This window comes from Musa acuminata, chromosome BXJ1-9 (assembly GCF_036884655.1).
Source record: "Musa acuminata AAA Group cultivar baxijiao chromosome BXJ1-9, Cavendish_Baxijiao_AAA, whole genome shotgun sequence".
NCBI lineage: Eukaryota > Viridiplantae > Streptophyta > Magnoliopsida > Zingiberales > Musaceae > Musa > Musa acuminata.
In genome coordinates this window covers 43,508,216-43,525,066 of record NC_088335.1, presented here as the reverse complement: position 1 = coordinate 43,525,066, position 16,851 = coordinate 43,508,216, and the positions used below count along the sequence as shown (strand labels likewise).

At 42.6% G+C, this 16,851-nt stretch overlaps 1 protein-coding gene and 1 long non-coding RNA gene across 2 annotated transcripts; one reads left to right on the top strand and one right to left on the bottom strand.

The window, feature by feature from the left end:
- Nucleotides 1-2,241: 2,241 nt before the first annotated feature.
- On the top strand, nucleotides 2,242-6,389 carry LOC135593649 (disease resistance protein RGA2-like). The gene is made up of 2 exons (XM_065083850.1): nucleotides 2,242-5,880; nucleotides 5,986-6,389. The coding sequence occupies exons 1-2, from the start codon at nucleotides 2,668-2,670 to the stop codon at nucleotides 6,055-6,057; spliced, it is 3,285 nt and encodes a 1,094-aa protein (XP_064939922.1). The 5' UTR covers nucleotides 2,242-2,667; the 3' UTR covers nucleotides 6,058-6,389.
- On the bottom strand, nucleotides 6,157-16,617 carry LOC135593650 (uncharacterized). Its single transcript, XR_010479753.1, has 4 exons — nucleotides 16,482-16,617; nucleotides 7,662-7,829; nucleotides 7,447-7,573; nucleotides 6,157-6,285 (listed from the first exon to the last, which is right to left on the bottom strand). It is a non-coding gene; the product is annotated as an uncharacterized LOC135593650 (long non-coding RNA).
- Between the last annotated feature and the right edge of the window lie 234 nt (nucleotides 16,618-16,851).

Genomic DNA, 16,851 nt, shown 5'->3' with positions numbered 1-16,851 from the left:
CACAATCACCTATATCTGGAGGTGCCACTAGTGCCAAAAGTTTGCTTGGGTACTGCACCAGCTAGCGATCCCTCTGAGCTCTCTTTCTAACATCGAAATATTATGGGAAAATATTATTGACATCTTAATTAGCCTAACATGGTTCGGTCCCATATGTGTAGGGTTGTCTAAAGTGCCTTTGAAGTATAAACGTAAAAGCTCCCGAAGCACACCTTCGAGGAAGACAAATGATAGGGAATCTACTGCCGATTGACACATAGTTGCCACGTGAGATCCAAGTCACCCTCCACCCATCCGCCAATGTGGATAAAGATTTAAAGCAGATAAATACAAGCTTCCTTCTTGCCCATTATGATAAGAAAGACAATCACAAACTTTCTTGTCTTCCTTTATGATAAGAAAGTCAATCACAAACTTCCTTCTCATCCTTTAAAAACATATACAGAATAAGTGGGGAAAGCTCTCTCTCCTTTTTGAAATTACTCTAAACCCACATTTAGGGACCTTATATTACTAACTAAAGCTGACCAAGATGTCAACGATATTTTTTAATAATATTTTAGCGATAGAATGTCCACCTAATAACCCTATCAACAAACGCTCAAGCGAGGAGGCCCTTTTCCCGATCCATAGAACTTTCACTCAAGGGGGGCAATAGCTACCTGTTCCGTATGTGAATGCATTTACCTTGGTTCAAATGCCAATGCGATCTTGGCATTTGTTTAATGACTCGAGCCTCTCACCCTCGGAAGCGACGATGACGGAAAATCCATCATCCTCAGCTAGCTCTTTAAGCACATCAACGTTGCTCATAACGATGACATTACTGAAAGCAATGGCTACACCTCCCCGGACCACCACATCCTCGAGCTGAATAACTTCACGTGCTCACAACAGTGACATCACTGAAAGCGATGGCTACGACTCTTGGAGCACCACGTCCTCAAACTTGATGACTTCATCGTTGGAGGTGGCGCCAGCGACCACTTGGCCTTCCATCTCCATCCCTTTTATCCTTGTCTTCACCAATCTCTCGTACAACATGAAAAAACATCAAAAACTATCGCCACCACTTGGCCTACTCGGCTACCACAACCCCTAAGCTAACACTAACCACAACTTCAAATGTGACGACAATAAAAAGTCCATCACCCTTAACATCTCTTCAAGCGTGTTGGTGATGCTCACAGCAACAACATCATCAAAAGCGATAGCTACACCTCCTTGGAACACCACATCCTCGAGCTCAATGATTTTGCTCCTAGAGGTGGCGCCAACAACCACTTAGTCTTCTGCCTTCGTCTCTTTTATTCTCATCTTCATTGATCTCTCGTACAACATGAAGAAAGATTGGCAATTGTTGCTTTTATGCAAGAACGACCTCGCCATTGACCTCGCTGTCGACCTCAAGCCACCAGAGGTTATCTCCAAGATTGAGACACTATTAAATTCCATCTCTAGTGAGGCACCTGAAGGGGAAATCTTTGTGATGCTAGGGATGAATGACTCTAGTAAATCCACCCTAATTGACGCCCTCACGAATCACATCATACGGGGATGAGAAACTCGAGGGGCAACTCCTTTAAGTGATCTTCATTTACATCATGCAGGCCTTTTGCACCCCATGCTCACCGTGAAAGGGACCTTGATGTTCTCCACGGAGCTCTGACTACCGCGGTCGAAAAAGCCCGACCCACATGAATAGAAATTCGCAATGACGAAGGGAGGACCCAAAATCTGCCACGATGGAAGACTTGAAACTCACTACGACGAGAGAACCTAAAATTCACCACAACGGAGGGAAGCCTTGAGGCTTGCCATGGTGGGAGGACTTAGAAGATAAGGAAGTGTGTAATTGTCTTCCTTATCATAATGGACGAGAAAAAAACTTATGTTTATTTGCTTTGAACTTACTTCGTCCATATAGGCGAATGAGAGGAGGATAACTTAAATCTCATATAATAACCACATGTCGATTGACAATAGATTTTCTATTATTTGTTCCCCCGAAAGGTGTGCTTTAGAAGTTATATGTTTTCATCTCGGATCTCGGAAGTATATCAAACAATTCTGCATATACAAATCCAAACCTAAAATATGAACGATATTTTCTTTCTAACAAGCTTAACTACTCGGATACATTGAGGCTTGCAGCTACAAGTTCTAATTGTAATCTAAGTTGACCCCAAAGTCCCAACAAGTCAAACAATCAAGATTTACTAATTAAAACTTTCAATTATTAATTGGTGTAAGTGGTGAAATATCAGACAACCTGAATTCATTAATATTAATGACTAGGATAGATATATTTTATTATATCTATCGTTTTAGATACGAATATTTTAATAACTCCAAATCCCGCATACCTTAAAAATGATTTCGTCTCGGTAGATACCAGAATCTAGTGGTCCATAATAAGATGCCAATACCGTGTGCCGTTGACCAGTCCATGGCAACTGTGTCACCAGTTTAAAGGTTGACCGCTGCGCCACGCTGGCTTAACTCCGTCTTCTCGCGAGCGCCCACGCTGCGTCTGCTTCACATGTGGTCTCCTCTCGAGGTCAATGCGCAGACATGGAACGAATGATCGGCTCCTCAGCAGCCCTTTCCGATGTCGATGGTCCCTTACATTTATAGCCATCTGCTTGGAATCGACCGAAAGGAGAAATGGCCATGGTAGTAGAGGCCTTCGTCTCCAGGCTCCTCAATGCGCTGGGAGACTTGGCCATGGAAGAGGCGGACGCTTTGCTGGGTGTCCCCGGCGAGATCCAGAGGCTGCAGCGCACGCTGCGGACGATACGGCACGTGCTCCGTGACGCCGAGAGGCGGCGGATCGAGGACGAGGCCATCGACGACTGGCTCAGGGAGCTCAAGGACGCCATGTACGACGCCGACGACATCCTCGACGAGTGCCAGGTCCAGGCCGAGAAGAAACCCACGGCGCGGGCGGGAGCTCGCAAGCGCCGCCGCTTTTCCTGGTTCTCCGGCTTCGGCCGGCAAGTGGAGCTCACCCATGAGATCGGTGTCAGAATCAGGGATCTCAACCGGAGGCTGGAGGAGATCTCCGCCAGGAGGACCGCGTTCGATCTCAGGGTGTACTCCGACCGGAAGCCGACTTCTCGAGTCAGTCGCAAGACTTCCCCTGTGCTGGAGTCCGACATCGTCGGCACGGGAATGGAGGAGGACGCCAGGGATCTGGTGGAGCTGCTGACCAAGGAGGACACGAGGAGTAACGTTCTCGTGCTCGCCGTTGTGGGGATAGGCGGCATCGGCAAGACGACGCTGGCTCAGAAGGTGTTCCATGACGACAGGACCAAGGCCAGCTTCCGAAGGACCATGTGGGTCTGCGTGTCCCAGGAGTTCGTGGAAAGCGACGTCCTGAGAGACATAATCGCCGGCGCCGGCGGAAGCGACGGCGGAGCCAGGAGCAGGGCGCTGCTGGAGCCCGTGGTGGAGAGCCTCCTCCGAGGGAACAAGTTCTTGCTCGTGTTGGACGACGTCTGGAGCGAGTACATCTGGGAGGACCTGCTCCGGAATCCTCTGCAGGGCGGGGCGGCGGGGAGCAGGGTTCTTGTCACCACCAGAAACGAAGGCATCGCTAGGCGGATGAAGGCAGTCCACATCCACAGAATGAAGTTGCTGCCGCTGCACGACGGCTGGTCCCTCCTGTGCAAAAAGGTCGCTCACGGCGACGACGAGGAAAGGGACGCCCGGTCGATTGCGGACATAGGGTTGAAGATAGTGGAGAAGTGCGACGGGCTTCCCCTCGCCATCAAGACCATCGGAGGTGTACTCTGCACCAAGGGGCTCAGCAGAAGGGCATGGGAGCAGGTGCTCCGGAGCGCGGCGTGGTCGCAGACAGGGCTTCCCGAGGGCGTCAAGGGGGCGCTGTACCTGAGCTACGAGGACCTGCCGTCCCAGCTGAAGCAGTGCTTCCTCTACTGCGCCATGTTCCCGGAGGACTACATCCATCTCAGGCAATACCTCATCCAGTTCTGGATCGCAGAGGGGTTTGTGCAAGCAGCAGGAGACCTGACGCCGGAGGCAGCAGGGGAGGAGTACTACAGGGAGCTCATCCGGAGAAGCCTACTGCAACCCCACCCCATGTATCACGACCAGTTCGGGTGCACCATGCACGACCTGCTCCGCTCGCTCGCGCATTTCTTGACGAGGGACGAGAGCTTGTTCGTGAAAGACGTGCAGCAAGGGTGGAAGAGCGCCGCCTCGGCCAAGCTGCGTCGGGTCTCGGTCATAGCCCCGGGAACGCAGCGAATCCAGCCCATCCTCGACGCGATCAAGAAGCAAGAGTCGGTGAGGACGCTGTTGCTGGAGAGGACAAGCGTGAGTGAGACGGATGTGGATGATCACCTGAGGAAGTTGACGCGCTTGAGGGTGCTTCATCTTGCTGACACCAGGATTCTGGGGCTACCGCAACACATCGGAGAGCTGATACATTTGAGGTACTTGGATCTCTCCGACTGTCACATAAGGGAGCTTCCTGAGAGCATAGGGAATCTGGTAAACCTGCAGTATCTGATCCTTAATCGATCACGGATAAGCAACCTCCCCAAGAGCGTGGTCAAACTGCACAACCTGAGGAGCCTCGACCTGGAATGCGTGCCGGTGGAGGGCTTCCCGTCCGGAATCGGGAGGCTGCAACATCTCAACGTGCTTCGAGGGCTGGTGGTGAACACAGGGAGAGAATGGTGCAGCTTGGAAGAGGTAAGCAACCTTCGGAGGCTTCGATGGCTGGCGATATCCAAGCTGGAGAGGGCATGGGCTGCTGCAGAGCCGGGAGAAGCAGCAGCGAAGGGGTTGAGGAATAACCAGGACCTGGAGTGGGTGGAGATGCACTGCTCACCTTGCCGAGCTGACACCGCGCCGCCGAGCTTCGGGTATGCGGAGGAGGAGATGGAGAGAATTGAGAGGGTGTTCGACACGGCTCTTCATCCGCCATCGTCGCTCGATAAGCTCGAGATCCAGCATTTCTTCGGCCGCCGTTACCCTACCTGGTTGACGACTGCAAGCGTCGGGCTGCTCCTTGGTAATCTGAGGCGTCTGGTTCTCGTCGACTGCCGGCTCTGCCCATGGCTTCCGCCGCTGGGGAAGCTCCCCAACCTGGAGTTCCTTCGGATAAGAGGTGCATCTGCGGTTGTAGCCATTGGGTCAGAGTTCTTGGGGTGCGAAGCTGCTGGGGGGAAGCGTCGTTCTTCTTCGCCTGTGTCGTTTCCGAAGCTGACAGAGTTGTGGTTTGATGGGATGATAAACTGGGAAGAATGGCACTGGGGGGTGATCGGAGACGACGAGGTGGCGGTGGCCATGCCTCGCTTGAGCCACCTGCACCTTGTTGATTGTCCCAGGTTGAGAGATCTCCCAGAAGCCTTGAGCCGCCATGCCACAGCCTTAACCAGATTGCAGACTAAAGGTGTTGGTAGTCTGAAGTCGATCTGCGGCTTCTCTTCCATGAAAAGAATGCAAATACACGATGAATCAGGCCTGGAAAGTGTCTCTGATCTCCCTGCACTCGAGTTCTTGGAAGTATCCAACAATAAAATGAGTTATCTGCCGAAGTGGCTGGTGACAGGCCTGCAAGCACAATTCACTGCGCTTCAGAGACTCGACATCGAGGGCAGCAGCCAATTGCTTCGTAGTTGTCTTCAGAATGGCGAGGAGTGGCCCAGGCTCAGCCATGTCCCAATAGTCTACATCCAGGATGACCAACACAAGTACATCTGCTACATCAAGAGTTCATCCACCGCCTACACCAACTTAAAGGAACACAGTGATGATCGTGGCAAAATGGTCAATGAGGATCAGGAGCAGGACATGGATGATAACCATGGCAATGAAGCAGGAGAAGCAAGACTAGATTCCTTTCTGGTATATGACACCTTCTTGCCCCATCTTACTTCATTCCAGTTTCCTCTTTTCTTCTGGCCAATAAAGATTTCGGCTAAACCTTTGTTTGTTTGTGAATTTTAACAGGCACCAATTCCTCAGGATCGGAGAGCAGCAAGAAAACCTCCATGGGCAAATTTGTGCCTATGCTCTGAATGAAGCTGTAGATAACCCTTTCGACCGTACAGATACCCCCAGATCGTTCGAACTCTCCCACTAAGTGATGCATGCACTCTGATGAGAGGGCAAATCTATGCCGTCACAATCAAAAAAGAAGAGAAAAGAAAAGTTTGTATTGACAATTGGAGTAGCTTGTTAAAGAGGATAGTGCTTGTTGGTACCAAGTCCATCAGAATAACAAGTAGTTCAACATTCAAAGCCCTGTTTCTGCATGAAGATTTACAACAGATCATACAAAGGTAATTCTGTGAAGCTCTCATAATTGTAGTTCAACATTCAATTATGTCAATATTTACCTATGAAGGTGTCAATGGCAATTGGTACCATTATGGAAAAACATCAAGGATTTGCGTCGTTCTCTATTTTGCAATATAAAGACAGTAAACCCTCATAAGATGCTCAGTATGTTACTCTATCTTCCATAACACTAACAACATTTTTAAGCATGAAGAGGAGACCCCAATGATTCATCAATTGCTCATTTGTAGAATTTTATTCCATTTAAAAGAGAAAATTTGTTTCTTCCCTTGTCAAAGTGGAAGTGGTATGCCCATCCATGCAACCCAGCCCAACAACTAATCTGAATCTTATGTCAAAATTTTAATGACCAGGCCAGCCACAAGATCACTAATCCTTAGATTATTTTCTTAGCTCATGTGTAATAAAAAACATTTTACATCAATCTAGAGTTTCATTCCAATATCTTGTGGTAACTTTAAATATTTTTTCTTTTGTTTTATGTTGTTGATAACACTCAAGAGAATTTAGATGCCCACAAATGAGGTGATTGCTACACGTAACATGTTTGCAAGCGTTTGGTTGACTAGAAGTATACCACTTGAGGAGAAGATATTGCAATGCTTTAAGTAAATCATCTGAGATGCCCAATTAACTATGATATGCTGGCTGCCAAATTTGTTGGTCTCGCTCATCAAAAATTGCTTTTGATCATGTCATTGGTGTAGGAGGAGGCCCATCGGGCCCAGAATGGCCTAGAGAAATGTTCCAGATCCTATGGATACAAATCCTGCTACTCTATTAAACCCTTCTTATCTTCCCTAAAAAGGATTTAATTCGGGAGACGATCTCCTGGATAATGAAGTCATGTAATATTATTTACCCATCTTTTGAAGCGCAGGAAAGATTTCATGTCAGATGGACTAGGATTGTGAAGGATCTACGTGTATTGATAATCTACTATCTAGATAATTTTGTTTCTCTACAGATTAATCTTATAGAGATTGAAGCAACAAGAAACATTAAAGAAGAAGAAACACAAGCAAGTTGACCAAGAAAACATATGCAAAAGGCAATAAAAAAAATATATGAGAATCACAGGCAAAGAGTAGAAGTTCATAAACAGCATACCGTGGAATAATTAGGTAAGTGGACCTCAGAGGGACACATCTCAGATCAAATATTAGTGACCCCAGCTATCCTTTGACAGAATCAGATTCTTCAGTAGCTGCTCCAAATTATCCAGTGAACCCACCACCTATGGACAAAAGCCGGACGACTCAATCTCAAACAAAAGGAGATCTGTCCTATCTTTTGAAATGGAAAGCATGAATTCGAGCGACCACCTTCAGTGTCCAAAGGGTATTGGAACAGATGCGATCCCAGTGCGTCGAGTCAGATGAACCCCACCAGCCAAAATGGAGCAAGTGTGAGATTGCAGCAGCTAATCTTGACTGGGCCCATTGTAGTCATCACCCCAACTTTTTAGCACAATCCGACAAGAGAGAATGGACCTTTAAAGCAAGTTTAAAGATGACACCAAAAAAAAGAGTTAATGACAATGGATGATTAGCATTATATAAATTGCTTCGCACAACAACTTTACAGGTGCACTCTAACCAAGAATTCGCCTGTGAAAAGTCATTGCTGTTAACAGTAAAATTCCTTTTTAGGAGATCATACTATAACAGCAATCAATCATCAAATCTAAAAAGAAACTAGCAACTCATTAATACTACCAGGTCGGAAAAACACCCCTTTCAACAGAGAAATACAAACAAATCACCTTAAGTTTTCTTCAAACCATAAAGCACAATAAGCGTCTACGTAGAATACCTTGCTATATTAGTGCTGATTACCATACACAACCAGACCAATGGAAAGGAACCTCGCTAATGGAAACTGGCAAGCATCCTATAAAGTATTCAAGCATCTATACCAGACAAAGCAATCCTGTATGATAAATCATGAGAGAAGGGCTTGCAGAGAATGAGACATTAGCAATGGAACTTAGGGACAAATTTCAATAGCACCATACATCAAGATCCTCATCATAGTAAGGGATAGCCTATGAAGTTTGAGAATGCTAACAAACAATGCATGAAAAAAGGAGGAAAAAAACTGCAAAAGAAGTAGTCAAAGAACTAACAAGCTCGTGATCATGAGCCACACGAGTCCCCTCCATATCTCAGACTCGCCTACAATCAAGACCATTCCAGCAACAGCCTAACAACTTATAAAAGCAACTAACAAGTAAATCACCACCATCTCCATATCTACAGCCTTCTTTTGAGGACCACAATCCCTTTGAACTTATGATAAATGGCCAGCTTCTGTTTTGATACCTCATGAGTCATCACACCAACTGAAAAAGGAAAGATCAGAAGTAGCACTGCAAACCACAAGCACCGTGGGATTCCTCAAGGTGCACAAGAATTTTCCATATTATTCAATGGCTTCACAAAGATTACTATTTATTGACAAGCCTTGACTATATATACCAGCTCTTGTATCAGACTAGAGGATGCAGCAGAAAAATGTGAGAAGGGATGGTGCAATGAAGAGAATAGAGTTTGCTTGCCTGCCGCTGCTTGACGATGGCTTTGCCTGAAGATGAAGAGAGTGGAATGCAGCCAAGGATGACTTGCCGGCATAAGCTGGAAGAAGAGTCTCTTCACATGCAAGTTGTCGGCAAGTTTGTCCTTGGCTACACTTGGCTCTCTTCTTCTCATGCAAAGCTCTTGCTTGATTAGGGCTGCTGTCATTGGTGATCAATCATGTTGCAAATCACGGGAACCTAGGTGGCAAGTAACCAGGTTTGTATGACAATGGTAAGTACCTGAACTCAGGTAGGGAAATGATATTGCACCTTGTCTTCATTTTTAATGTAAACAACCAAGAACACAGGAATACCGGAAAGCTCAAGATTATTATGAATACTCATGCATAAGTAACAATTACAGGCTCCAGAAAAGATTTGTTGAGTATATTTATAATTATATCAACTTTCTACAGGCTACATAAGAAGGTGGAGTAGTGGGAAATAAAGCAAAAACTGTTGGTGATCACACATCCAAAGAGTCAGCACTATTTGCATGATAACAAGGAATTTTTCATACAGTAATATGTATGAAAAACTCAAGTAGAAAAAGAAAGTAAGTAGGGGTTCAAGTTCTGGAGTCATCTTGCTAATTCAGGTTTACATGCTTACAAGTTCCATATAGCAGTCCATTCTAGGCCAGTCTGGTACTTTTCAAGTTTGAACACATTAATCTCCACTTAGATCTTCAAGATCTTTTCTGGAAATATATATGGCCCCTATGATGACTAAGAAAGGGGACAATTTGTGGAACATATAAGATAATAGCATTGACAATGTCTAGCGTTATCTATCAAAAACAAATGCAGGATACAAGGAAATGATTAATTGACACACTTCAGCATCAAGTTGCAATAACCTATTAGGAATTATAAGTATCAAACTGAGAATTTGCAAGAGTAACTGATTTGGACTATCAAAATCCTATACTTTTATTGACTATTGGCTGTAAGGATGCAAAGGAACCAATCATATTAAGTTTTACTAATCATAGATTCAGATAGCAAGCATTTGTAATAACAAACTACACATTGCATGTATAACTTGTGATGCCTGATATGAACAACTGAATGTAACATCTTGAATGTTGCAACGCCTACTAGCACACTAGAATATATACATTCAGGCAGTGTCTCTACCATAAGTCCTTGCTTTGTTACCACCAACGGACTCAATTTATGATGACATCTTCAGAATTAATAACCCATCCAAAGCAATGCTAGAGAGAGCCTGACAGAATACTTTAGAAGTCAAAGCGCAATGCTAGAGAGAGCCTGACAGAATACTTTAAAGTCAAAGCACTCATTTATACCGAATGTTGACATGCTCATGAAGCACCTATGTAAATGTTAGTCATCACAATCCTCATTATCAAGTTGGGACCTTCATGAGTCATGATTCCATGAGGCACTCATGGTGTAAACTGTAAAAGTACTTATGGTAGGCAATTCATGATAAAACATAAATAAAGATGTCCTGAGAATGAGTACATATCTAACGTAGGTACATGTTATTGGGGAAACAAAAAGCAATATAGTTAAATAACAATATCAAGAAATGTTCATGGTGAATATATTCTTTATTCAAAGCAACCCATACCACTATCAGTGGCATACATGTATCCTGATATTGGTCAGGTGACCATGCTCGTCGGTAGCGCATTGCATAGTAAGCACATGCTATGACAAAAATCATGCATGGCCTGATGAATGGCCAGGCACCCCTCTATTCTGCAAACAATATACCTATGATTTGCGACAATATGATAAGAATGGAACCACAAGATGGTTGAACACACATACCTCCATATCTATGTCTGATTTCTAAGTTTTCACTAACAGATAACAATGAATCAGTGATATTAGAAGGCCACATGATCCTTCATGCAATTAAACAGTTAACTTTAATCCATTCACAAGGCTTACATTAATCCAGACAACTTATGCCGACCTAGAGTGAAAGCTAGCTCAACACTTTAAACAAGAAATGTCAACTTGTAGGCATTTCCAATTTTTGACAATCAAACACCCTGTAAATGACAATGTATCGTCAAATGATTATTGTTACAAGTAGTTTATGTTCATTCTATGAGCATTCCAAAACCGACCCGTTCTTTCGGCTTATAGTCATTCTGAATTAGGCATTTACATTTTTTGTGATTTTTGATTCAATAACCAAATCAGATTAGCCAATCCGATCTACTTGATAACTATGCTCCTAATTAAGCTTGATCTTCCAGTAAATCACATTGATAAAAAATAACCAGGACTGCGAAAACATTTCAACATCATGGTCAACCAGTCCTTGACTATACAAACTTGTTCTAACCATACAAATGGATCAATGTGGAAAGATGTGGACCAAACATGCACATGCCTTTACATCAGCAGCTCACAGCTCGATAGATGACTCATTTTCATTGTTCAAGTTTGTAACACTGAGATAAGATCTGCCTAGAATATGGAGAAGATATTGCAACAGTAAACTAAATCAATTGCCATGCCCAATTAACTGGACTCACACTGTTAAATTTGTTACACTTTCATCAAGGTGAGCTTTTGATCATGTCCTTGGTGTAGGAGGCTCAGAATGGCCTTGAGCAAATTTGACTCTTTGGATACAAATCCAAAGGAAAATCCTCCACTCTATCAAATCCTTCTTATCTTCTATCAGCACTCATGGTCTTGGGAGGGACATCTCCTTGATAATGAAGTCAAATGATTGAGTTATTTAACAGTTCATGTAGAATTATTTATCTATCTTATGTAGTGTAGGAAAGATTTTGTGTCAGTTCCATAATGAATATCTAGGTGAAGGATCTATGTTTTTGATAATTGACTCTCTTGCTAATCTTATCCCTATACATTAACTCTTAGAGATTGAAGCAACAAAAAACATGAAAACAGAAAAAAGAATTGCAAGCAAGATGGTTCACCACAAAAACATATGCCAAAAGACAAAATGAAACAATAATTAAAAAAATTTAAAGTTGTGGGTAGGGTATATAAATTTATGAACCATGGAATAATTAGGTAGGTGGACCTCATGCGGACACGAGTTAGATCTAAATTAAATGACCCCCACCATCCTTTCACAGAATCAGATTCGTCACCAGAAAAGGCACATGTACTTCAAAACAATCCAGTGAACCTACCACCTCTGGACAAAGGCTCGATCATTCAATTTCAAACAAAAGGAGAAGATATGTCGCGCATCTTTTGAAATATGAAGCACACACTCCAGTGACCCCTTCAATGTCAAAAGGGTATTGAAATTAAACCCACCAGCCAAAATGGAGCAAATTTCAGATTGCGGCAGCTAATCTTGACTGGGCCAAGTGTAGTCATTAACCCAAATTTTAAGCACAAACCGACAAAGCAAGAATGCACCATTAAAGCAAGTTCATGGATGACAAAAAGAAGTGTTAATGACAATGAATGATGAGCATCAAACAAATTGTTTTGCAAAACAACTTTAGAGATATAATCTTGCCAATAATTCACCTGATAGAAGTCAATGCTGTTAACAGTAGAACTCTTTTCTCAGTTATCATATTGTATCAGCAGGAAATCATCATATCTAAAAGAAGCAACTCAATAATCCTACTCTTCCAGCTCTGGAAGAAAACCTTTTAACAGTCCTATATACAAATCACATTAGATTTTTTTTCAACCAAAGAAAGACAAAGGGCATGAATTATGCTAAGCCTAAGTACAGTTACGATCAACAGCGGTACATTGATACCAATGCTAATTATTCTGAATAGCCAGACCTATGGAAGAGAAATCAGTAATGAAAATTGGAAAGGACAGCATTATAATATCCTAGCATCTATTTCAGACTAAGCAATTGTGAATAACAATTCCAGAGAGAATGGCTAACACAGAATGATACGTTGACAATGGAGCTTAAGAACATATCTCAATAACACCACACAGAAGAGACTTCAACATCATGACCTTATCATAATCAGAGCTAGCCTATGTGGTTTGAGAATACTAACAATACTTGAAAAAAGGAGTAGAAAAGCAAAAGAAGTAGTCAAACACTCTTTTAAATAATGAGTGTTTTCTTTTTTTAATATATTTACATGGGCAAGACGGGTCTCAATCTTTGGATCATAAACCACACGTGTCCCTCCAGATCTCGCACTTGCCTACAATCAAAAGCATTTTCTCCAACAGCCTAATAACTTAGAAAAGCAACCGAGCAGTGAATCACCACCACCTCCAAATCTACAACCTTCTTTTTAGGAACACAATCCCTTAAATTATGGTAAATGGCCCAGTTCTGTATTGATACCTCACCGTCATCATGCCGACTATAGAAGGAAAGATACAAAGTGGCATTACAAACCTTGTGGGCCATGGAATTCCTCAAGATGTAAAACAAATTTCCACCTTATTTAATGCCTTTACACAAATTACTATCTAGTGGACAGCCCTCGCCTATATATACCAGCTCTTAGAAGATGCAGAAGAAAATATGAAAGATGGGGTGGTGCAATGAAGAGAATGGAGTTGCTTACCCGCTGCTGCTTTAACATCAGGAAGAATAGTTCAGAGTTTCTTGACGAGTGCTTTGCCTGAAGATGCAGAGAGTCAAATGCAGCCAAGGATGACTTGCCGGCGCATGCTGGAAGAAGAGTGCCTTCACTGCAAGTTGTTGGCAAGTTTGTCCTTGGCTACACTTGGCTCTCTGCTTCTCATGCAAAGCTCTTGCTTGATTAGAATTACTGTTGGTGGTGATCATTCATGTTGTAAAGAATAGAGTTGCTTACCTGCTGCCGCTTTAACATCAGGAATAAAAGTTGAGTTTTTTGACAAGGGCTTTGCCTGAAGATACAGAGAGTCAAATGCAGCCAAAGATGACTTGCCGAAGAAGAGTGCCTTCACTGCAAGTTGTCGGCAAGTTTGTCCTTGGCTACACTTGGCTCTCTGCTTCTCATGCAAAGTTCTTGCTTGATTAGAATTGCTGTCGGTGGTGATCATTCATGGTACAAATGCTGGAACCAAAGGGGCAAATAACCTGGTTGATATGACACTGGTAAATACCTAAATCTTAGGCAAGCTAATCATGCTGTACATTATCTTCACTTTTAAAGGCAAATAACCAAGAACACGAATACTTGAAACATCAAGATTTTCTACAAATGCTCATGTAGCAATCATAATGTACAGGCCCCATAAAAGATTTGTTGTATACATTTATAATTATTTCAACTTTCTTCAGGCTAGAAGAAGGTGGTGTAGTGGAAAACAAAACAAAATCTGTCAGTGAATAACTTATTCGGGGACTCTGCACCAATGACTGAATAATAGTAAGGGATTTTAGATACAAAAATAAGTATGAAAAACTCCAGATAGAAAAAGAAAACAAGTTTGGATTCAAGTCCTATAGTCTTCTTGCTATTCACATGCTCACAAGTTCCATATTGCTGTCCATTTTAGGTCAGTTCGTCTCCACTTGGCTATTCAAGTCTTTTCTAGATTATATAAGGTCCCCATGATGGCTTTGATAGGAGACAATTCAGGGGAAATCAAATATGATTACATCAACAATGATAATATGTTGGTTTTATCAGTCAAAATCATATGCAAGATGCAAGGAAATAATCACGACACTGGTCAGCATCAAGTTGCAATAATATATTAGGAAATAGAAGCATCTACCTAAGAACTCTAATAAGTAGCTGATATCAACTATTAAAATCCTAACGATGTATTGACTATGACAAGAATCAAAATAAAATCTGGATGTAAAGGAACATGTTGCAACATCTGCTATCACATTATCATATATTTATTTCGACAAATTCTCTAGCATACTGCCTGAGGACTTCAGAAGTTAAAGAATCCAATAACACATATAGTGGACATGCTCATGAAGTCAATAAGCACAAAGTCAATCATCATACTCGCCAGTACAAAGTTAACACGTTGGTCCCATCCAAACATTGCTCTTCATGTAGTTGCATTAGGCTCTCATGATATAACTACTAATGGCAGGAAATTTGTGATCAAATCCAAATAAAGATGACTCTAGAAATGAATGCTTATTTAATATAGGTACATGTTACTGGAAACAGAAAGCAATTTAACGGATCAACAATATCAAGGACCATTCACATTGACCATGTCAGTGGCATACATGTATATTCAGGTGACCATGCATGTCAGTGGAGCATGGCATAGTAAGCACATGCTATGACAAGAATCATTCATCTGACCTTGTGGCTTGTGCATGAGCTGACTAGAGTAGGTTCCCATCTATACTGAAAGCAACAAACCCATGACAATTACACAATATGATTGAGAATTAAACACAAGATGGTTCAACTTCAACATATATATGTCAGTTTCATGTTGCTGGCATTAAAAAATAAACCCATTCTAGGGAGATTTTTCCTAAGGAAGAATTTCAGGATCCTTCTTGCCCCTCTACTCTTTGATGGACAGAACTATTAATCACATTATTTTCCTGTGCTCTATAGCTTCCTCCTTTAGGAACCCCTGACATGCTCTTTGGAGCTCGGTCCTTGGTTTTTGGGGGGACACTAAGGAGAAAACTTTCCTCCCAGATGAAGATGCTTATAGATTTCCTCATGATGGGCTAGCTGAAGGAAAGAATTAAGGGACTCTTCAACTGGGCTTTTGATTACCATTTGACATTGTTCATTGCACTTGCACAACATTCTGGTTCAGAGACTTCAGTTATGTGATATTTGATTTTGAAGATTTCTTGGCTCTCAGCTTTCAAGAGTTTTGTAATCTTTTCCCTTTCTTCTCTTGTTTCCTTTCCCATTTTAATACTCTTTATTTCTCTGACTTATTTCGTTGCTTAATGTGATAAAATTGTGGATTTATTGTATTTACCTTCAAAATACTATATTTGTTACAAATGTCTTTCTAATATGCAACCTTCTTGAAGATAGCTAACAATAAATGTACTTGCTGATGATCGTAACCCAAATTCACCTGTACATCCAATGTCATACACAAGGAGGAACCGCAGACACTAACAGTTGCACGACCATTTAGCATTCACAGGCCTATGGATGACATCGGGACCAGCATCAGCTTATAGAACGGAAGACATCCTTTCCAGGAAAGCACATGTCCCAATTATGAGTCCATGTTCTCTCCTTTCCTGAGGCAACTTGCTAGATTGACCCATTTTGAGGATGAAAATCTAGAAGCTTAGTTTCAATTTACTGGTCGAATCTACTTGAGTCTAAATTCGCATGCTTGGCTGTTCTAAACATAAAGGCTTGTCTTGGATCTATGGAAACATAAAGCACCAATTCTCACATACTAACTAACCTATATGCAAATATCGGTTCGAATAAAACCCTACCAGCTTCTTGGCAACACATTAATGAAGGCAAACTAAGTTCCACAGATTACTAGAATCTGCACATATTCACATCGCTAGAATTTGGATGCCGAGGAGTACAAAGCTCAGATTCAACCTTCGCATGTGTATTAAAACATTGGATCTTGAAGAAAAGCGTTGAATCTTCATTGACAAGATAACAAAATACGATGGAAGGGGCTTTTGCCGATACCCGAGTTCGGATCGAGACGAAACCCCAGCGGAGTCGTCGCATCCCTCTCCGTCTTTGGCCTCCGGACGGAGCTGAAACTGAGGGAAGCGCGCGCTTATAGAGGGAAGCGAGTGGCTCGATTCCCCCTCCGTTTAAAGGTTTTTGAAGGGGTGAGGAAGAAATTTGAGTTGGCGCTTCTCGGACGGCGGATGATGCCCGCGTAATAAATCTAACTGGTTTAATCGGGCTAATTACATGTTAGCCAACCAACGTACTTAGACCTCTTCGACGTCTTGATCTTAAACTTAAAAAGTTTATAATAAAATTTCTATGATCATAAAAGTAAAATATGTAACTTAATTATCCTAATGTCGTTGGTTTTAACGATGAA

Excerpts from the sequence above, each read along its gene's own strand:
- LOC135593649 (XM_065083850.1), top strand. The coding sequence starts at position 2,668 with ATGGCCATGGTAGTAGAGGCCTTCGTCTCCAGGCTCCTCAATGCGCTG. Across the intron at positions 5,881-5,985 it reads CAAGACTAGATTCCTTTCTG|GCACCAATTCCTCAGGATCG; the intron begins GTATATGACACC and ends GAATTTTAACAG.